The 21,706-nt window shown below is 54.9% G+C and overlaps 2 protein-coding genes across 10 annotated transcripts in view; one reads left to right on the plus strand and one right to left on the minus strand.

Moving 5' to 3' along the window:
• NDEL1 (nudE neurodevelopment protein 1 like 1) overlaps positions 1-12,318 on the plus strand; it is a 28,090-nt gene extending 15,772 nt beyond the window's left edge. For 5 of the 6 annotated variants that reach the window (XM_064675632.1, XM_064675635.1, XM_064675633.1 and 2 more), the window contains exons 7-9: positions 189-280; positions 2,401-2,552; positions 10,855-12,318. In XM_064675632.1, the coding sequence (XP_064531702.1) occupies positions 189-280; positions 2,401-2,552; positions 10,855-10,942 (332 nt within the window). In that variant the 3' untranslated portion in view covers positions 10,943-12,318. Of the gene's footprint in view, positions 1-188; positions 281-2,400; positions 2,553-6,129; positions 6,165-10,854 lie in introns of all 6 variants that reach the window. The other variant, XM_064675634.1, reaches the window with a different exon arrangement.
• Positions 12,319-13,847: 1,529 nt separating this feature from the next.
• Positions 13,848-21,706, minus strand: part of MYH10 (myosin heavy chain 10) — a 101,675-nt gene continuing 93,816 nt past the window's right edge. For all 4 annotated transcript variants that reach the window (XM_064675631.1, XM_064675630.1, XM_064675628.1 and 1 more), the window contains 7 exons: positions 20,968-21,096; positions 19,661-19,749; positions 18,982-19,105; positions 18,688-18,896; positions 17,537-17,645; positions 17,123-17,295; positions 13,848-15,538 (listed from right to left, as the gene is read on the minus strand). In XM_064675631.1, the coding sequence (XP_064531701.1) occupies positions 15,394-15,538; positions 17,123-17,295; positions 17,537-17,645; positions 18,688-18,896; positions 18,982-19,105; positions 19,661-19,749; positions 20,968-21,096 (978 nt within the window). In that variant the 3' untranslated portion in view covers positions 13,848-15,393. The remainder of the gene's footprint in view (positions 15,539-17,122; positions 17,296-17,536; positions 17,646-18,687; positions 18,897-18,981; positions 19,106-19,660; positions 19,750-20,967; positions 21,097-21,706) is intronic.

Genomic DNA, 21,706 nt, shown 5'->3' on the forward strand with positions numbered 1-21,706 from the left:
GAATTAAGCTCTAGCATTTTTCCATGGCTGGTGATCATGCAGTTATTGTGGGGTAATTGTATCAAGTGTCTGTGGCAGGATTTGAGATTTAACCTTTTTTTCATGTAGAAGTTGATTTATTTAAATTTTTAAAAAACCCTGAACTGTGGGGGAGTGGAGCACGGAATAACATGTGTCTGTGTTTGCAGCTATACCAAATGGGTTTGGTACCAGCCCACTTACTCCTTCAGCCAGAATATCTGCACTCAACATTGTGGGAGATCTGCTACGGAAAGTGGGGGTGAGTGCTCTGAACTGCAGCTCTGGGCTCTCCCTGGGGCTTCTGTCCTTGTGCCCAGTCCCAGCCTTGGCCCGTGCTGAGCTCGTGCTGTACCTTCCAAATCATCCATGTTGTGTTTAGTCTGTTATAATGTAATCTTTTATATTATTTTGATTTGTAAAGCGAGTTCTGATGCCAGTTTGGGGGTGGTGAAATTCATATTTGGGGTTAAAAGTTTCTCAGGGACATGGGTGTACAGGGTTAGGCACTGTCAGCTGCTTGTTCTGACCTCAGCTGGGGCCTGCAGCTCCCTCTGCCCTCAGGCTCTGGGTGCCTGCTGACACCTGAGATCAGGTCTCTTCATGTGAGATCTCCTCTTCTGGGCAGAGATACTGAAAACTAAAATGAAAATGAAAAAAACAAACTAGAAAGCTTTGGTAAGAAAGTGAGAAAAATAAATCAGGAGAAAGCCAAATGCTCCCATCTGTAGTTGGTGGGGAAGTGAAATGCATGAGCCTTTAAAGGGATTACTGCTGTAAGCAGGGAAGAAGTGGTTTAAACATCTGTTGCAGTGTTGTTCAGGGTTTTCAGTTGGACAAAGACCTGAGTTTTGAGCTCTGAGGAGCTGGCTGATGAGCCTCAGGGGCTGTGTTTGAGTGGCAGCAGGGCCAGGCTCAGTGCTGGCTCTGCCCAGTGTGTGTAACCAGCCTGAGCTGGGCAGGAGCTGCAGTGCAGACAGTTGTTTTAGCAAAGTTGGGAATGAAAAACTGCCTTTGCTGCTGCCTTTTGGAGCCAGTGAGCCTGTCCTGGGTTTGAAAGGGCAGCAGGACAGCTCTGGGTTACAGAGTGACATGTTTAAAAGGGGATCATTGTGAGTAAGAGTCTGCAGGGGATTTAGGGAGCTTAACCACAATCCCATATGATTACTCTGCAAGGACAGGAAATGCCAAATAAGCATGCTTCCTTCCCAGCCTCACACACAGCCACTGACACACAGCTCCAGCCCAGGCACTGCTTACCAACAATTATAGGATGCTCAGGACCTGGTTGGGGTTTGGCTGGGCCTCATCCTGAGCCTCAGACTCCCTGTCTCTGCAGGAATTTTCCCCTCAGCTTTCCTGCTTGCAGCTGAGACAGGGAATCACTTGGCCCAGATCCCAGTGGGCAGTGACAGGTGCTGTGTCACCCATAGACAGGGATTGTCTGTAGCTGCCTGTATAGCCCATATTCCCTAAGGAAGCTTCCATGGATTCCTAGGAGAGTGTACAGTGCTCACTTCCTGTGGCAGCACATCAGGTGGAATATCTGTGGAACGGGTCTGAACCCCACATTTTTGGAGACGAATTTTAGTCTCCAGTTCATGGATTTGCTCCATGCACAGGGAGATGGAGCAGATGGACATTCAGGATAAACCTCAGTCTGGGATAGTGACAGGAAGGGCAGGTGATGTTCTGGAGGGAAGGAGGGAACTGGGATGTTGCTCCTCCTGCCAGGAGTCAGTGGATGGAAGCAGAGACTGTCACTTTATACAGGGGGAAAAGATCTCACCAGGATTGCTTGGAGGTATCAGAGATGGAAGTACAGAGATGGAGGACCATGGCTCAGCTGCTGCCTTTGCTTTGTCCTTACCCCTCTGTTCTGAGGTGTGGCAGTGGAGCTTTACAAACTGGCTTTGGTTTGCAGGCCAAGATTGAGAAAGAAATGCCAGGAGAAGTTGTCCTGGTGAAAAAATCAACTTCCCAAATACACAGTCCCTCTGGAAATCTGAGAATTCTGCTTTAGGCTCAGATTAGCTCCTGGCAGCCTCACTGCAGCTGCTGAGGGAAGGGTTTTGGTAACTTCTGCTGGAGTTGGCTCCCTTATCTTGGGTAATTATTTCAAGGTTCATATGTTCTAAAATCTGAGCCCTCATGGAGCTGAGTAATGCCTGGCAGTCTGCATCAGCATCTGTGTGTTTCCTTTGTGGTTTGGGTGACAGAGGAAATGACAGCTTTGTTCCCATTTTTTTGCCAAAGGTGATCACACTGGAGTCCTGATCATGGCCATCCCGAGGGCGTGGCAAAGCCTCACCTCCAGCAGCAAAATACTTCCTCCTAGTGGTTTTATTGTTTTGACATTATTTTTTTTCTCCCCTTTCACAGGCCTTAGAATCCAAATTAGCTGCTTGCAGGAACTTTGCAAAGGACCAGGCGTCACGGAAATCCTACATTTCAGGGAACGTCAGCAGCGCCGTGATGAGCAGCAACAGCACCAAGTACCCACACCCAGGGCACACCTCCTTCTTCGACAAAGGGTGAGTGAGGGACAGCCCTGCCCTGCAGGGAACTGCATTTCAGCAGGACTTTTTCTTGTCTTGTCCTTGCCCACCACAGCTTCCATCCCATAGGACAAATAATCCATGGGGCCAAAGTCTCCAGGGCACAGGGAAGGTGCTGATTTATGGAAAGCAAAGGCAAAAGCAAATGTGGTTGTCTCAGCTGGTGGGGTGGCACTGCCTGTTCTGTCCTGCTGCTGCCTCATCTTTGGTGGCTGTAAAACCAAACCTCAGGCAGAAAACCTGCTAGTGGGGAGTGTGGCCTTTGAGAGGATCCCAGGGAAGGAGATAGGGAGTTGCCATCTCGGGGAAGCAGGGCTGGAGTTGCCATCTCAGGGCAGCAGGGCTGGAGTTGCCATCTCGGGGAAGCAGGGCTGGAGTTGCCATCTCAGGGCAGCAGGGCTGGAGTTGCCATCTCAGGGAAGCAGGGCTGGAGTTGCCATCTCAGGGAAGCAGGGCTGGAGTTGCCATCTCAGGGAAGCAGGGCTGGAGTTGCCATCTCAGGGAAGCAGGGCTGGAGTTGCCATCTCAGGGCAGCAGGGCTGGAGTTGCCATCTCAGGGCAGCAGGGCTGGAGTTGCCATCTCAGGGAAGCAGGGCTGGAGTTGCCATCTCAGGGAAGCAGGGCTGGAGTTGCCATCTCAGGGAAGCAGGGCTGGAGTTGCCATAGCTCCTGGTGTGCTCTGGGGATGTGGGGGTTCCCTTGGCACAGCTGAGGGCAGGCAGGAGTGTTCACTTGCAGGGTGGAGCCCTGGGTGCTCACTTCCCTCTGCATTAGGGGAAGAGATAAATGTCACTGATGGTGTAATTGTGGCTGCTGGGGGGAGACAGGAACTGCTTGCATAGGAAAAACTACCTCGTGTGACTTGCCCGTGGTCAGAGCTTCCTCTGGGATCATGGGAAGTGGTTCCACAGGAGGATTTTCCCCAGTTCCTGGGAGCACAAGGCCCTGTGGGTGTATGAGGGTGAAAAGCACAGTGGTACTGGGGGCAAAACACCCTTCCTGCTCCCTGCACCGTGGTGATATTCCATGTTAAACCTCATCCCAGTCCAGTTTAATGCTAATAGTCAGCACATGCTCAATCCTACATTTATTTTAGAGAATGAGATGAGCTGTTGCCAGCTTGAAGAGAGCCAGACAGCTGAGCTTCCTACAGCCACCTCCTCAGCTGACTCCACTGCCGTGTGGGAGCAGGCAGAGCTGCATCTTACAAACTGGCATTCAGGGTTTTTGGAGCCACTGCTGTTTGTTAAATCTCCAAACTCTTCCCTTCCAAAGTCACTGTCACGAGCAAATCAGACCTTAAGGCTGTGTGTGTGCTGAGGGGGCCCTGCAGCCCCCAGCAGTGCTGGCAGGCCCTGCTGGGGAGGGATTGAGGCAGCTCTGAGGAGGCAGCAGGGCTGAACTGAGTGTGGTGGGACCAGCCAGCTGATTGCCCTGTGGGGTGGGGGTCACTCTGAATTCCCCACGTTGTCATCACCCTTGTTATCTGGGCTGGTGCCTGCAGGAGGAGCAGGTTGTGGCTGAAAAAGGCTTAGAAACCTTGGCCCCTGAAGGAGCTGCAGCAGAGGTGGGTGTTGTTGGGCAGGAAAAGGGGTGGAAATGACTGATGGGCTCATGTGCAAGTTGCTGGAGACCCTGCAAGATAATCAGTTAAGCCACACAGGTATGTCTGGGTTAGTCCTGCTTACTGCAGCCCAGACCTTTGGTAGCACTCAAAGCAGTCCTTCATCCCCTTCCTCTCCTTTTCTGCCTTCCTCACTGGCCAAACCACACTCCTTGAATTGGAAGAAAAAAAATAAAAAAAAGTGAACTGGATTCCCTGGAGCATGAGATCAGTGTTAGCAGCATTGCAGCTCCCTGCACTGCTGGGCCTGCAGGAGGGGGGACAGGGTGTTGTGTTCCTTCTGGGCTGTCCCTTGGTGTGTGTGCAGGGTGGTGATACTTCTGCTCCACGGAGTTTTGCCATATTTTTTCCCTCACCTTTGAAGATTTGGGATTCTCTTTCCTGTATAAACAGCAATACTGCAGACAGTTCAGCTGGAAAACGTCCACACCCAAAGAGGAAGGGTAGAAAGTAATTAGGAGAAGGTTCTATGCACAAATGGAGAAACACCCACAAGTGTTGTGCTGGTCAGAGCTCAGCCTTTCTGGGGGATGAATTCTGCACTCAGTGCTCAGATTTTGGAAAGCAGTAGCTTGTCCTTGTCCTCTGCACCCCCGTGTGCTGGCCCAGCAGGGTGGGTGGCCCAGGGCTGTCCCTCCCACTGGCTCCTGCTCCCCTGGGTGTCCCAGCTGTGCCCTGAGGTGCTGGCAGTGTGTGCAGCTCCTGCTCTGTGTCACTGTGTCACTGGGGGCTGCACTGAGCTGTCCCCACGTGGGGTCAGCCCGTGGGGCCCAGCAGGGCAGTGGCTGAGCTCAGGCCATGCTGGGTGGGCACGAGGGGCTGAGGGGAGCCCTGCCCTTCCCTCTGCCCTTCCCTGCCCTCTCTAACCCCCTGCACTCTCCTCCCTGCCCCTGAGTGCTGCTGGACCCTGAACCAGCCTCACGTGGTTGTGGCTGTGACCCAACCTGCAGCCTCTGCCTGAAGAGCAGACGGTTGTTGGGTGCTGGGGTTGGGGCAGAGGTACCTCAGCCCCATCCTTACAGCTCTGTTTGCTTCCCTTCCTCTGCCATTTTGGTGGTTAAAGCATTGGAGGAGTCTCCAGCTCTTGTCAAGCCCCTGCTCTTTGCTCTTTGCCCTCAGAGTGGAGCTGGGCAGGAGCTGGAACAGGGCAGCAGTGCTATAGGGGACGACAGCAGGGCTTGCTCCAGAGCTTTGCTGGAGAATTGGAAGAGTCAGGACTTCCCTACTTTATTCCACCTCCCCAGTGTCGAGTGTAAGATGAGTTTCCTGCAGACTTGTTCCTTCAGGAACGTGCTGCTTCTGTCCAGGTGCCAGGGAATGGCAGAACAGCACCTGGAGATGTTCTTGGATAGATATTTGGGCTTTTTGCTGTTGTAATTGTTCTTAATTGGTTATTAAAGTCAGTCCAGTTTGGGAACAAAACAGCTCTGGCCATGAAGGGCCCTGCAGAGTCCTGGCACTGGGGTGCTTGTTCCTCAGGGCATTAACTCCTTGTTCCCCTTCCTGCACTCTTGAATGCCAAAACCCTTGGAGTTGATGTTTGTTCTTAGTTATTTATCTGGATCAGTTGGGCTTTGTTTTAATAAAACAAGCTGCAGTTTGAATGTGAGGAGATTCTTGCACACTTGCAGCAGTGCCATGAAGCAAGTGGGTGTATGTGTTACCCACAGCCCTGCTCTGTGTACACCAGGCTGGGAATTCTGGCTCTTCTTTGGGTCCCTGGTCCACCCTATAAAAAGTTTCCCTGGAAAAGGGGGAACTGTGGCTAACTCAGGTGAGTAATCCTGTAATGTGCCCGTGCAGAGCAGGGTCTCCCCAAGCAGAGGTCAAAGGTTTGCTGAGGTTCAGTTTAACACCTTTGCTTTGCCCCAGGATTATGCTCAGGAATGTCTTTTTTGCATACATAAACTTTCCCTTTCTCTCCACTAGGCGTGAGAAGGTCATATTCCCCACCTTGGTCATGGGTAATGAATTCATTTGCACTGATCTGCTGCATGTGCTGTAACCTGGGGCTTGGGGGGCAGAGCTGGGCTCTGCTAACTGCACGAGGTAGTTCTTAGTGTCACACACTAATAGGCCCTGATCAAAGCCCAAGGCTGTAATCTCTCCTTCTCCTGACTTTAAATAAACCTCTCTGCTGCTGTGACCTGTTGCAAACGTAAGCCTGAGTGCTGCTGCTTTCTTGATCTAATTAATACTTCAAGTACCTGCATGATTCTGATTGAACTGGGCACAGCAGGGACACAGAGGGAAGTGTTGCTGCTCTTGATGGAGTTCATCTTCAAAGTTTGCCCTCTGGTTGTGGTTTTCCTTCAGCATTTTGTGGCTCTGGACTTGTTGATGTGTGGGTGATGTGCTTCTGGCTGAAGGGAAGGCAAACAAGGGCTGGAGAGGGGGAGGACAGTGTGGGGAGGGACAGCACTGCCCCTGCTCAGTGTCAGCAGCCCTGCCCAGCACAGCCCTGGTGGTTGGAAGCAGCAGGAAGCAGCAGGAGGCAGTTGGAAGCAGCAGAAGCAGTTGGAAGCAGCAGGAGGCAGTTGGAAGCAGCAGGAGGCAGTTGGAAGCACAGATGTGCCACAAGGCTGGGCAGGTCCAGGCCTCTGGGGATGGGGGTCCTGCACACAGGGCTCACAGGCCCCACCTGCAGTGACAAAGGCCAGGCTGGTGTCCCTTCCCTGCCTCTGGAGGAAATGTGGAGGGTTCTCTGTGCTATCAACAAGGGCAGGTTCCTGCCAGTCTCCTTCTCCTCCTCTCACATCTCTGCTGGCTGTTCCTCAACCTCCTGGTGCTGTTGCTGCTGCCCAGGAGAGGAGGAGATGTGTGTTAGAGCCCTGACCTGCCTCAAAACTCACTTTTCCTCTGGTTTTCTTGTGGCTCTGCTCTCCAAGTGTGCTTTGACCAGCTCCATTCACCCTCCAGGCCGGGCTGTTCAGCTCCAGGAGAATCTTCTGCTGTGGTTTTGTTGGATACTTGGAGTTGAGGGAGTCTTGGAGATCAGATGCCAAGTACAAAACAGCTTGAAATGCTGTTTAATGAGTCAAAATCTGTCATTAGCAATGAGGGCAGAGACTGTGGCTGGAGATGGGCACAGAGCCCACGGCCCTGGAGGGACAGGCAGTCAGACATCCACCAGGAGCCACTGCAGGGGCATTTCCAGCTGCTTCTGCCTCTGTTTGGAGCACTGGAACCTGGTTTCTTGGGAAGCCCAGAGCAAGGGCACATCACAGAGCGTGCTGGGGTGGGTCTGAGGGACAGGGATGGGGGAGAAGCAGGAGAGGGACCAGGTTGGGGTTAATCCCTGAAGGCAACTCTCTGTGCAGCTCCTCCCATCTGAGACCTTGGAGACCAAGCACAGGGGCTTCTCTTCCCAGCTCTGGGAGCTCAGACAGGACATTTTATTGGTTATTTTTAACAGCTGCTCTGTTTAAGGTGTTTTACTTCCCTTTCACTGTGGTTCTCACTGCAACAGTGCCAATTTCTTTCCCTTTTTTTGTGTGTTTTCATGTTGCCACCAGAAATCCAAGGCTGGGTAAGACCTCCCTAAGCTCAGTCCCAGTGCCAGCTTCCAGTATCCCCCAGTTGCTGCTGCTGGTTGGTGCCTTTTGCTGTGCCCCAGCACATCCAAGCTGCTGCTTTACCTTTATTTCTGCACCCAGAGCAGGTTTGGACTGGTGGGATGTGCTGAGCCGTGCAGGCAAGAGGCTCCTGGGGGGAGCTACCTTCCTGCTTTCATTTTTTAATTAGCAAACAATGGAGAAACCTCAAAAGGCTTCTAAATGGGGTTTTTACCTTTCCCACCTTCAGCAGAGAGGTTTCTGTGTGCAGGGCAGTGCTGGGAGCTCTCCACACCCTGTGCTGGGGGACACTGGGGACACTCAGTGCTCACAGCCCTTGCTGGCCTGGCCCTGCTCTGGGGCTCTGTGCCCTTCTTGTGTAGGGCATCACTGGATTATTTGTGACTTAAACAGGGTTCTGGAATGTCTGTGTGGCATCTGATCATGTCTGTGTGGCAGCCTGGGCTAGTGGAAGGTGTCCCTGCCCATGGGTGATCTTCAAGGTCCCTTCCAACCCAAACCAGTCCATGATTGTGTGATTGTGTCTGTGCTGATCCTCTGGTGCCTTCATGGCTTGCTTGGGAGCCTCTGGAGGTGGGAGAGGCACCCAAGCTGTGAAACACATCCCTGTGCAGGAGCTGAGGGGGCAGAGAAGTGTCACCACCCAGAGGGAGAAGCACCTGCCAAGCCAGGAGGGACAGGAAGGTGTCCCAGGGGCACAGTTTGGGAGCAGCTGGGCCTGAAACCCAGCAGTGTTTGAGGGGGACCCAAGGGTGACAGGGACATGGGGGTGCTAGGGGCATGGGGTGGGAGGGGCACAGAGGTGGCAGGGGGCTGTGGAGGCAGTGGCTGGTGCAGAGGGCAGTGATGTGCCAGGGCCTGAGCCCTGTGGGGACGTGTCCCCTCCTGCCTGGGCTGGGGGGCACCACAAGGACCTGGTGGCACCTGCTGGGGGCTTGGAGGGGACCAGTGGCCCTGCCCAGCTGCCCATCCCACTGTGCCATGGCAGGAGCTGCCAGTGCTGGCCTGGCTGAGCTGTAGCCCCAGGCACTGTCCCAGGGTGGCTCTGCATTTAGTGCAGGGAATGTGGCAAATCCACGGAGCTTTACCATGACCCCAAACACTTCCCAGCTCCTGCTGGTGGCTGCCACTGTTCTCCAGCCCTTTCCACATGGACATTTTAACCTGTTTGGTGTTGGCTTTTCTGCGGTGGGTTTTTTCTCCCTGTCCTACTTGGCAGAGGTGTTTTCCAGCTGGTAACTCATTTGCAGAGTCATGTTGGGATCAGGTTGGCTCTGTGCCCTTCATCCAAACAGGAACAGGGAAATACATTTGTCCCCCAGCCTCTCCAGCAACTCTTCACTGCAGGCAGGGAGGGGTTTGCCTTGGAATTGTAGCAAAGCAACACTCAAATGGAAGCTGAAGTTTCCAGCTGAGTGAGGAGGAGGTGAGAAAGGGGGTTTCTCCCTGCTCTGATGTTGGTGCTGGGATGTGGATGTTCCAGGCAGAGAGGAACAAGAGCAGCCTGGCTCAGGGTGTGAATCTGTCCTTGCTAGCAAGCAGTGGGCTTTTAGCTCTTCACCTGCTGTTCTGGGAGGATTTGGGAACTGCCCCTGTGCTGGCAGCACCCTCCTGGCTGTGCTGGAAGGGTTTCTGTGTCCCTGACCCAGGAGGAGCAAGGTCAGCAGGGAACATCAGCTGCATGGGAATGGTGTGCTGTGCTAAAGGGAGCGTGGGAATTGCTTCAAACTGCCAGAGGGAGGGTTAGATGGGATATTGGGAAGAAATTGTTCCTTCTGAGGGTGGGGAGGCCCTGGCACAGGTTGCCCAGAGAAGCTGTGGCTGCCCCATCCCTGGGAGTGCCCAAGGCCAGGTTGGACGGGGCTTGGAGCAACCTGGGCTGGTGGAAGGTGTCCCTGCCCATGGCAGGGGTTGGAACTGAGTGGCCTTTAAGGTCCCTTCCAACCCAAAGCAGTGTGTGATGCTGTGAACAGCCCTGCCCTGCCCTGGGGTCACTGCCATGAGTCCCTGAGGCAGCAGTGGCATCGAGCAGGATGTGGCCTTCCAGGTTCAGCCTGGAGCCTCCCACTCCCAGGAGGGCTTTTCCCCCATCAGCAGAGCCCTCACACTGCTTTTCCTGCTCCCTTTCCCCTGCAGCCCAGGCTGTCTCCTGAAGTGTCCCTGCACAAACAGCTCTGCCAGGACACATCCCAGTGGCACCTTCTGGGGTGCTGGTGGCCCAGGCAGAGCCGGGGACACTGGGGACAGTGCTGCAGGGTGGGACATCGAGGCAGGACCTGCCCTGCCCTTCAGGGGTGTGAGGGTTCCCCCCCAGACCCCACATAAGAGCAGGGTGCTGGTTTAGGACAGCAGTGGGGTGGAAGTGCTGATCCAGGGATGGACACCAGTGCTGGTGTCTGGGCTGGGGGGAGCTCAGAGGGTGGAGACCCTGGACAGGTCTGTCAGAGCCAGCACAGAGCAGGGATGGCAGAGCTGTCAGACCCACCCACTGCTCTCCCAGCCCACCAGCAACCAGGTTTCCACACCTCCAGCAGCAGCCTAGGGGAGGGGGGAGCCCCTGGATCCCGGGTGTAGAGGGTCCCAGAGCTGCTGCTGCATCCCAGTGGGACACGGGGACAGAGGTGGCACCGGCCCCAGCCCTGGGGCACAGCCCGTGGTGACACAGGCCCGGGACTGTGCCTTCCTCAGGAGCCTCTGCCCACTGCGGGCACTGAGTGCCAGGGAAGGGACAGGGACAGGGAGCTGATGGTGGGAACAAGCCTGAGAGCTGCTGGCCCTGGCCCTTGAGCTGCACAGACCCACAGAACCCCCGAGGGGTCAGGGTCTGGGCAGGAGCCACTTGTCCTGCTGGGCTGGTCCCGTCCCCAGCACATCCCTGCTCCAGGGCTGGGCACCCACCCGGCAGCTGGAGGTGGGACCCTTATCCTGGTCATACCCTATCCCTGCTCTGCTCTCCCCGGGCTGCCAGGGATGAGAGGGAGGAGAGGTGTGGGTTTTCCAGCTGCCGGTGAGGGGGAGGTGAGCAGTGCCCTGTCCCTGTGCTGCTCCTCCCCTGACGCGTCTCTCTTGTCGTTTCCAGGGCAGTGAACGGCTTTGACCAAGGGCCCCCCGGGCTGGGAGCCTCCCGACCGTCCTCGGCGCCGGGAATGCTCCCCCTGAGCGTATGAGCCGCGGGGGGGAGCGCTTGGACTTGTGTTTGCTTTTCTCAGCCCAGAAGAGAAGAACTGCTCCCGATTCCTCCCCCTTCCCACCCCGCTGGAACATGACCCCGAGAGGAGACCCCGAGCTCACGGCCCTCCCCGTCCCGTCAATACAGTTTGTTTTCTCTGTCGCTGTAGTGGACGTTCTGTGCCCCACGAGCTGCCACTCCCAGGGCTGTGTTTGGGGGCACACATGAGTCCTGCTCCCCAGCCCTCGGCCCTTTGCTTCCTCTCTGCTCTGTCTGACTCAAGGACTGGCTGCTCCTCGTCCGGGCTCCCCCGTCCCTGCGGCTCTGCCCTCCCGGGAAGGCTCAGACCCCTGGAAAGAGGCCCTGGGGGAGGGTGGGCAATGGCACTTGGGGCGTTGGCACCTGGGAAGTGGCTCCAGGGGGGTGTCTCAGTCCCGGCTGCCCCAGTGACTGTGTTGGAGCCGGCAGGGCTGGAGGAGCCCATCCCAGTGGCACAGGTGGGCACACAGAGCAGGGCCGGGCTCCTCGGGGGCAGGGAGGTGGTGGCACAGAGGGGTGACTGTCACGAGCTCCCCCAGATGCCCTGGGGAGCTGGCAGGGCTGAGCTGTTCTCCTGTGGCTCCTGCCCCTGGGCAGGGCCATGTCCGGGTCTGTGCCCTCAGGTGTCCCCAGGACCTGCCCCACTGGCCCGGCCTTCCCCCCTCAGCTCCACAGCAGCTCCAGGAGTTAGGGAGCCCCTGCTGCAGCTGCCCCACTGCCCATGAGCCCCCAGCCCCCGTGACCGTCACCCCCTGCTCTGCCCCGTGTAGGACCGGAGTGCCCAGTGTCCCCTGCAGGTTCTGTGACAGCGTTGGGCGACTGGGGGACCTTGTGGGTCCTTGAAGCGACACATTTGTGGGATTTCTCTGTCCATGTGCCTCGGGGTCGGTGGGCTTTCAGCCTGAACCAGCAAAGAGAGCCGGGGTGGAGCTGGGGGTGCTGAACTCCCTGTTCTGGGCTGGTCCAGCACGTTCAGGGGCTCTGCAGCTCCCAGGGGGTTTAGTTACGAGCGCTGATTAAAACCACTGGCCCCGCAGTGGAGGTGGGATGTGCCCCTTTGCCCTTAGGGTTTGTATGGTCCTTCCTTCCTGTGCATCCTCTGCTGCATTTGACTGTTTACATTTGTTTTATTGTACATAGATTTGTAAACATAATACCTTTGCCTGAGGTCTTTGTACATAACTTGGGCTTTGTAGCTTTATTTATTCAGCCTCTCTCTGGCATGTTTCTGTAGGATGTACCGTTCCACCCTGGTGCCACAGCCATGATGTGGTTTCGAAAAAATGAAAACAAATGAGAGTAATCTTCCAAAAATAAAGTTCTTTTAATGTGGAATCAGTGGATTTTGCAGAACTGGTGGCTGTGGCTCTATTTTGTCCCTGTAGGGTTTTTTGCCAAGTGCAGGGAAGGGGCCAGTGCTGAGGTGCTCCCATTATCCCACGCCCCTTCCCTTGGGAATGTTGCTCCATAGTTCAGTTTGGGCGCATGGGAACGGCCACTGCTGGAGCTGGGGCTGAGCAATCACCTGTCCCACACAGCCTCTGCTGCCGGCGCTGCATTCCCCAGTGGTGCAGTGGAACACGGTGGGGTCAATATTTAATTTGGGGAGGAACCTTGGCAAGTGTTGGATCTCCAGCTGCCAGCCGGGGATTTGTGTCTCCTTGGAGCCCCTGGAAGATGTTTCCTCTGCAGAGGAGCCGCGCTGGGGCCCTTCCCGGGGAGCTCCATCCCCTCCCGGCTGCGGCCCCGGCCCTGCCCCCGCGGCTGTGCCGGACACACGGGCCGGTGCTGCCGCTCCCAGGCCGCCGGGATCGGCTCCAGCCCGGGATCGGCTCCAGCCCCGGCGCTCCCGGGACACGGCGCTGGAGCCCCGGCCCGGGGCAGTTCTCCAGACCCCCCTGCCCGCCCCAGGGTCGGGGCACTGCCCAGGCTGGCCCTGAACCCCTACGGACACACTGGACAGCACATCCTGTTCCTCCTGGGAAGCTCCTTCCAGAGCATCCTGAACCGATCCAGGCCCAGCTCCCTCCCGGGGGCAGTGCCCTGAGGGGAGCAGGGTCACCCTCCCTGCAGTGCCCCCTCACAATGCCCAGCTCAGAGTGCCTCGTTCTCTCCTCCAGCCCTGCCAGAGGCAGGGAAAGCCTTCCCTCAGCCCCTGCTTCCTCCCTCGGCCCCTGCTCCTTCCCTCAGCCCCTGCTCCCTCCCTCGGCCCCTGCTCCCTCCCTCGGCCCCTGCTTCCTCCCTCGGCCCCTGCTCCCTCCCCAACAGCCGGGGAGGGGAAGGAGCACCTGAGGAAAAGGTGCCCAGGACTGACTCGGGTTCCAGGAGCTCGTGCCTGGGACCAGCCCTTCCCCAGCAGTCCCTCACGCTGGGAGGCTCCCAGGGCCCAGTCAGGCTGCTGGAACTACAGGTACCAAGGGAAGGGTGGGAGCAGCAGCCCCCCCTGCCCCTTCCAGCTGCCCCCACAGGCCCCCAGTCTGCTCATTCCCTCAGCGTGTTTTTAACCCACTCCCCTCCCTGGGGCCCACCCTGGTCCCAGACCCAGCCACGAGCCCCCACCCAGGACCAGCCCCTGCAGCTCTGCCCCCCTCGGCCTCAGCTGCCCCTCCCTCCTGCCCCAGCTCTGCCTTCACCTGAGGCAGGTTCTGCACCCCAGGACCCCCCAAAACTGCTCTGGACAGAGCCCAGACCCTGCTAAAGGCAGAAGGGGGGGCCGTGCCCGTGCCCTGAGCTCCCTTTGTGCTCCAGTGGCATTTCAAAGGCAAAGGCTCAGCTCTGACCCAGCCATTGATGCTGTTATTTAGTTCAAAATAAAAGGAAAAAAAACCCCAAGCAAATAAAACAGGAAGAAGGGAAAAGGCAGCTTCCAGTCATATCTCGTTTATTAAGGTCTATGCCAGCCTCGGGAGAGCTCTTCCAGTAAGTAAACAGAGCAGGCGGCCGCATCTAGAATGAATAAATTTATTGTCTTACAAAAATCATTGTCTAGAAATATGGGTATACAAGAAAACAAGATATTTGCAGTCAGACGCCTGGTGGTCAACAGCCAGTTTGATTAAAAATATCCAAACACACACAACAAAACCTTCGCGACAGATGTTAAAGCTTTGAACCAAAAAAAGGGAAATCCATGGGTTTTGAGCATGTGGCAGAGGAAGTTTCCTAGTTAACACTGATTCATTGTCACTAATATCAATAATACCACTTGGACTAGAGAGGTACATGATATGAAGCACAGTCAAAATTAATACATTAAATCATTGTTATATAGGCAAATTATATATGTAACGTTGTCTTAGTACTGTAGTGTCTAAGGCACTTTCTGTAATGTCAGTTTTCAGCTATTTCAACAAAAAGAACGCTAACTACTCACTGTAATACTGCTCAAAATAAAAAAAAAAAACAACAACAAAACAACAACGAAAAAAAAAGGATTCACATCCACTGGCATGTTAACTCGTAGGCAGGCAACATCCATCCATCCACCTCGGGAGCCCCGGCCCCACAAACCCCCGGGCCCGCAGCACTCCCAGGGGGCTGCCAGGGGGTCCCAGAGCCTCCTGCACGTGCAGCCACTCGGCTCCACGGCCTGGCCACGGCCTGGCTCAGCCTCACGTTAATAAATTAGCTTTGCCTGTGTTGTGTGTTTAATTCCCACTGGTGTTCACATTAAAGGAGCCTGGATATCTACAGGGAGGGCTCTGAGCTCACGGGTCTGTACGGGGGGACGGGGACCCACCTGGGTGTGCCTGGACTGCATGAACACGAACGGATGGAGCAGGTGCTGAGAACACTTCAAATGGTATTGCAGGTTAAAAAAATGGACACTACTCACTCATCCCTACACTTCCCTCTAACACTTCCCAAGGCCGTTTCACAGTTCACTCACGGATTGTGTGCGGATCACAACAAGGAGGAGAAAAGAAAAGATACAGGTGCGGTTTGGTCTTCACTGATCCAAGAGACTCAGCCCAGCCAGGGGCCGGCGAGCCCGGGAGCCTGGAAGGATGCTGGACACAAGGCATGCATAGCCATGGCAAGGGGTCTGTCCCGGCCACCCACCCGCTGGGAATGACGGTTCTGGATTGATAAAAAAAAGTTTCATCCTTCACATGATGCTTTTAGAAAATGGCTTTACAATGAGTTATCTGGAAAAAGAGATGCACTGAACAGAGACGATCCCGGTTGTTCGCTATATATAAAAAAAGCAGTTGTACCTATATCTGAAGCAGGGTACAGTGTGGTGAGGCTGGAGAGCCTTAAGACATGGTTGACCTATGATAAGGAGCCTTGTAGCACATGCCGACGGGTCGTAAGGCAGGTTTGGGGCCACAAGGCAGTTCGGTGGGCAGGACAGTCCTGTGCTCCTGCCGGCGGGGTGGAGAGGTCTCTGCATGCAAAGGGGGGGCTCTACTCGGCGGGGGCGGGCGGCGCCTCGTTCACGTCGCTGCCTTTGCTCTCGGCGTCGTCGTCCGACAGCTCCAGGGAGGCCCCCTCGATGTGCAGCTGCCGCCGCCCCGAGCGGCTCGAGGAGAAGGTGATGGGTCCCCCCCTCCTGCAAAGTCAACAGGCAGGGATTGCTGGGGGGTCCTGCCCGGCCCACAGTCATCCCAGAGGGGTTGGGGTTGGATGGGACCTCAAAGGTCATCTCCTCCCACCCCCTGCCATGGCAGGGACACCTTCTACTGAAGAATCCCAGGATATGGTGAGCTGGAAGGGACCCACAAGGATCATCCAGTCCAACTCCTGGCCCTGCACAGGCCCATCCCCAAGAGTCACCCCCTGTGCCCCAGAGGATCAGCCAAACCCTCCTGGAGCTCTGGCAGCCTTGGGGCTGTGCCCACTGCCCTGGGGAGCCTGGGCAGTGCCCAACCAGCCTCTGGGGGAAGAACCTTTGGCTGAGATCCAACCTGAGCCTGCCCTGACACAGCTCCAGCCACTCCCTGGGTGCTGTCCCTGGTCCCCCCAGAGCAGAGCTCAGTCCCTGCCCCTCCTCTGCCCCTGCCCAGGAAGGTGGAACTGCACTGAGGTCTCCCCTCGGTCTCCTCTTCTCCAGCTGAACACACCAAGTGCCCTCAGTGTCCTCACAGGCCTTCAAATCAAGGCTCTTCCCTAGTCCAAGTTGCTCCAAGCCCCGTCCAACTTGGCCTTGGACACTGCCAGGGATGGGGCAGCCACAGCTTCTCTGGGTAACCTGTGCCAGGGCCTCCCCACCCTCACAGGGAAGAATTCCTTCCCAACATCCCATCTAACCCTGCTCTCTGTCAATTTAAATCCATTTCCCCTTGTCCTGTCCCTCCAGGCCCTTGTCCAAAGTCCTTCTCCCACTCTCTGGAGCCCCTTCAGGTACTGAAAGGTCACAGTAAGGTCACCCTGGCAGCCCTCCCTGCTCAACCCCACAGGAATGTGGCAGCTCAGCACCAGGTCACCCAAGGGGAAAATTTCCACAGGGAGTCTCAAACCCCTCCCCTGTCCCAGGAGCCAGCACAGTGTGCTCCAACACCTCTGGCATTCCTGCTTGGTTTATGCCATCACCTTAATTTTGCAAGTCCCAAATAATTTAAAATGCTGTCTCTGTAGGAGCACCAAGCACAGACCAAGCAATGAAGAGAGTGGGTTCTCTCAAAAACTCAAACAGCTGCTTAGTGAAGCTCAGCTCAGCTCAGCACCCTTGAGCCAGGCCCAGCAGTTCAGCCCCTCTGAGGTGGCCTGTGAGCTGCAGCTGCCTCAGCCCTGCTGCCTCCCCCTGTCCCTGACACACACCCTGACCCCAGAGACCTGCTCTCACAGGAACTGCTGCAACACTCCCACCAGTGCAGGCCAGGAAAAACAGGATGGGTACCAGCCACTAGAGAAGCACAACTGAGCCACCTTCTCTGTCACATTTACCTGCAGAGACCCAGGGAAGCTGCCAACATAAACTCCAAAGAGCTCAAGAGCTCTTTGAGCTCAAGAGCTGTCAGGAACATCCCTGTGCTGTGGCAGCTTCACCAGGCTCAGTCCCCAGTTCCCAGCAGGCTCCAGTCTGACCCATTCCCTAATATCAGGAGCTGTGCTCCTGCAGTTCCCCAGCTGGGTGCTCCCCAAGGATGTGTCTGTGGGTTCCCAAGGGCTGGGATGACTCCCTGCTGGCACTCACCTTAGCCTGTTTTTGAGGGTGCTGACCTCCCTGCTCAGCCCCTCGTTGGCCTCCGTGGCGTCGTCCAGCTCCCGCTGCAGTTTGCGCCGGGACGCGTTGGCCCGAGTGGCCTCTTCCTCTGCCTCCTCCAGCTGCCTCTTGAGCTGCTTCATCCTGGCATTGGCCTTTTCCATCTGAAACACCAAGCCAAGTACTTGGGATCACACCAGAAAGCTGCCCCCCATGACCCCTCCCCAGCACCAGCCTCACTGCGGGCTCAGCCTGGACCCCTGAGCTGGGAACACCACGGAGCTCCCGGGCCTGCTTTAGTCACCAAGGTAGATTCCCTCAGATATTTTCATTACAATTCTTCACAAGCCCTTCCTACCCAAAGGAGGTTTTACTGGCCTGTTCAGAGGAACAGCCCCCACCCACCTGCTCCTTGTACTGGTCTGCGTGGCGCCGCTCGTCCTCCACCTGCATGAACACCTCCTTCAGCTTCTTCTCCGTGCGCCGGACCAGCTTGTTGGCAGCTGCTCTTTCCCTGGAATAACCAAAAGCCATCATTTGTCCCAGTACTTGAAGGCTGGGAATACAAGTTCTGTCCTTCCTGAAGGTTCCTGTTGTGTAACTGGTACCAGAGTCCTCTGAACATGCCTGGCACCAGCAGCGGGACGGACTCAGTGCTGGTGTGCCAGGGACTGGCTGGGAGCACAGAATGTTAAGGAGTTAGAATGGACTATAAAGATCATTTAAACCCAAGACCCTCTGCCATGGGCAGGGACACTTTCCACTAGACCAGGTTCCTCAAGGCCTTATCCAACTTGGCTTTGAATACTTCCACGGATGGGGCAGCCACAGCTTCTCTGAGCAACCTGTGCCAGGGCCTCATCACCTGTACAGTAAAACATTTCTCCTTAATATCTCTCCTACATTTCCCCTTTCAATTTGTACCCATTACTCCTGCAGCTCTCAGAGCACAAAGCCTTAGCCCTGGGGTGGTGTGAGCATGGAATGAGGGCTCAGAGGGTGCCTCCATAAGGACATTGGACAAAGAAACTTCAAAGTTACTGCTAATCAATAACATGGTTCTGCTGCAGAGCCCAGAAAGAACACAGGTGGTGGTAGGACAGCCCTCACCTGCAGATTTGGAGAGAAGCCAGCTAAAAAAAATTAATTTTGAGAACCAGGATTGCAAGGATGGATAATTCCCTGCAGAAAGATTTCTGGAGAGCACAGGATTCATCTCAACTCAAACTGTCACACCTAAGCTGTTTCTCTAACCAAGAGACATGGGCTCTCAAGGGGACATTTCATCTCGTCTCAAGTAATTTCTGCAGCACCTTGTGGCTCCTGGGACATCACCCAACATGTCCCAGGGTTCATTCAGCTGTTAGGAAGCAAATTGATTCTGAAACTTTCAAGCCCAGCTACTTTACAGCTGCCTTGTTAAGGGGTGTCTCCTAAGCAGCAGTTGCCAGACAATAAACCTGTGCTCTGAATTCACATCTCAGTCCTACAGAAAGTTCAGGCATGGGAGTTTCAGGCATTCAACTGACACAGGAAAACCAGATTTTATCCCTTACTTGGCTTCCTGCTCAAGCTGTTCTTCGAGCTGTGCAATCTTGGCTTCTAGGGTGGAAATTGTTGCCTTGAATTTGGACTTCACAGAGCCCTCCAGCTCCTGCAGCTTGGCCTTCAGCTCCTTGTTCTGCCTCTCCAGCTGCTGCCGGGCGTTCTCGCTCTTCTGGGCCGCGCTGCGCTCCCCGGCCAGCTCCGAGTTGAGCGTGTCCACCTTCCAGGGCAACACAGGGTCACTCGGTGCCACCAGAGCCTCCCCTGAGCTGCCCACCCAGCCCAGACTGCCACCCCAGGGTCACCTGCAGCGTGGTCTTTCGGAAGCGCTCGTTGAGCAGCTCCATGTTGCTCTGCTCCTCCTCCAGCTCCTCCTCCAGCTGAGCAATCCGAGCTTCCAGCCGGCGCTTCTCGTCCAGCAGCGCTGACCTGGAGAGGGGAGCGGGGTCAGCACGTGCTCAGAGCCAACAGAGCTACTGGGGAGTTTATTCAGAGTCATGGAATCTCCTGGGTTGGAAGGACCCACAAAGATCTTCCAGTCCAACTCCTGGCCCTGCACAGACACCCCAACAATCCCACCCTGTCCCTCAGAGCATTGTCCAAACCCTCCTGGAGCTCTGGCAGCCTTGGGGCTGTGCCCACTGCCCTGGGGAGCCTGGGCAGTGCCCAACCAGCCTCTGGGGGAAGAACCTTTGGCTGAGATCCAACCTGAGCCTGCCCTGACACAGCTCCAGCTGTTCCCAGGGCCCTGTCCCTGGTCACAGTGAGCAGAGCTCAGTGCTGTCCCTCCTGAGGAAGCCGGGGGCTGCTCTGAGGGTTCCCCTCGCTTCTGATACTTTAAACACAAATCGTCAGGAGAAGCAACCGTGTCAGTAACTCTCTTCATCACAACGAGGAGTTTTTATCCTGCAGCCTGGCAGTACAGCCCTTGTGAGCCCTCAGAGCAGGGCTGCTGTTCCTGCAGCTCTGCAGCTGCTGACTCACTTTCCCGAGGCGCTGTTCGCGATCTCATCCGCCAGCTCGTCCCGCTCCTGCTCCGCGTGCCGACGGGCTCGCTCCGACGCTGCAAACTCCTGGGAAGGGTTAGCAAAACATCCATTACAGCCTCAGGAATTTCAAATCTTCTGCAAACCATTCAGCCTTATAATAACTTCCAGGAGATGCTGTGAAGTGGGATATCCCTGAGGGATTTTAATGGATAAGCAGAAGCAACAGCTGCGGAAGTCAGGATACACCAGCTTGACATTCCAAGCCCCCCACTGCCATCTGACTGCAGTGCAGTTACTTCTCCCCATCCCTGAAATGTTCCCCATACACAGCAAAGGAAAAAAATCTTTGAAGATCAGATTCAAGCTCTCAGCAGCAGGAAAAACCACCCTGGCAATGCTCTAACAGCCACGTTCAGTGTAAAGTGGGTACTAAGGTAACAAATGGTTTAGGATCTTACAGAGCACACAGCAAGAATACAAGGAAAGAGTAAAAACCAAAAAGCTTCAGCACAACAGTATAAACAGCAGTGAACCCCATATTATAAATCTGCATCAAGTGGCAGAAACACCCAAGCATTTGCTAAGGAGGACAATTAAATGCCTGACTGATTGTCTGAAGGCCACAAAGTCCACCTGGAGAAGCTCCAGTGGGTGGTGGGTTGTCTCAAATAGACCCCAATGACAGTGTAGTGAATCTGGGCAACTACTTCAAGCTTTGACCTGTAGCTCATTCAGACAAAAGAGAGGCACAAGGCAACCCTGCTGATGTCTGACCTTGTGGCAGACCAGGGAGAGAAATGGGGGGAGATCAGAGAGATGTAACAAGATCTGGACCTCTGCAGAAATTGTCAATAATGAGGGCAAACATGTCTGTGAGAGAAAGGGATTAGGACCTGAGAGGGCAGAGGGATAAACCTCCACATACTCTAATGGTCCACTGAGATACTAGAGAGATTTTTTGGGCTTTATACAACTCCAATAATAAATTTTAATTTCCAGTAATCAGTTCCAGTCCTGACACTGTGCACTGCATCTTTCAGAGACTCTCAGAAACCTGCCAAATTGTAGAGAAGCCTCAACTGTGTTTAAGCAGTAGGAAAGTTTTCCTGCTACTGCAACTTTTCAGTCCAGTCTCCTAAAATGATTCCTACAAAGCTGTAAGGACTTCACTGATGACTTGGAGTAAGGGGAACAAGAGAGTTCTCCTGGCCCACATTTCTCTGTTCAACTCACTGGATTGATTTTTACTTTTTTTTAGTCTCTGATCTAGCAAGAAAAACAAATCTCAGATTTCAACCTCACCTCTTGGAGTTGGAGTATTTCTGCTTCAAGACCCTTGAGCTTCTTTTCACTCTCTTTGGACTGGGCAAAGATCTCATCCCTGGATGCACGGGCCTCTTCCAGCTCCCGCTGGTAGTCCTTCATCTGAGCCTGCAGTTGGAAAGCAGGGTAAGGAAAAGCTGCACTAGGACAATCACAACATCTATTAGTAGCTCTGAAGCACTTTAGCCTTCAAGTTATAAGGCCTTCCTCTCAAAGTGGCTTCAATCCACTTGAAGGCATTTCCAGTTCTTATGCTCACAGGAAAACTTCATTTTCTCATCTTTCCATCCCTCAATTCCTTGCCAGAAATATCACATTCTTAAGACTTCACCTCATTTCACAGAATCAGAGTGGAATCTTAGAATGGTCTGGGCTGGAATGGACCTCAAAGCCCATCCAGTCCCACCCCCTGCCATGGGCAGAGACACCTTGCACTAGCCCAGGTTGCTCCAAGCCCCGTCCAACCTGGCCTTGGACACTTCCAGGGATGGGAAAAGTGTTTCTGCCTGTGGCAGAGGGGTTTGGAACAAGATGAGCTTTAAGGTCCCTTCCAACCCAAACCATTCTAGGATTCTATAAAGGGACGAGAGGAGTTTTGAGCAGGGGACAAATCCAGGCCAGATACCCTTTGACACACCACTGGAGTCTGATTCTCCTTTTGCCTTCAAGCTCCAGATGCACTGAATGAAAAGCGACACCCTGGGCCGTGTCCCAGGAC

Source organism: Pseudopipra pipra, chromosome 19 (assembly GCF_036250125.1).
Source record: "Pseudopipra pipra isolate bDixPip1 chromosome 19, bDixPip1.hap1, whole genome shotgun sequence".
Classification (NCBI taxonomy): domain Eukaryota; kingdom Metazoa; phylum Chordata; class Aves; order Passeriformes; family Pipridae; genus Pseudopipra; species Pseudopipra pipra.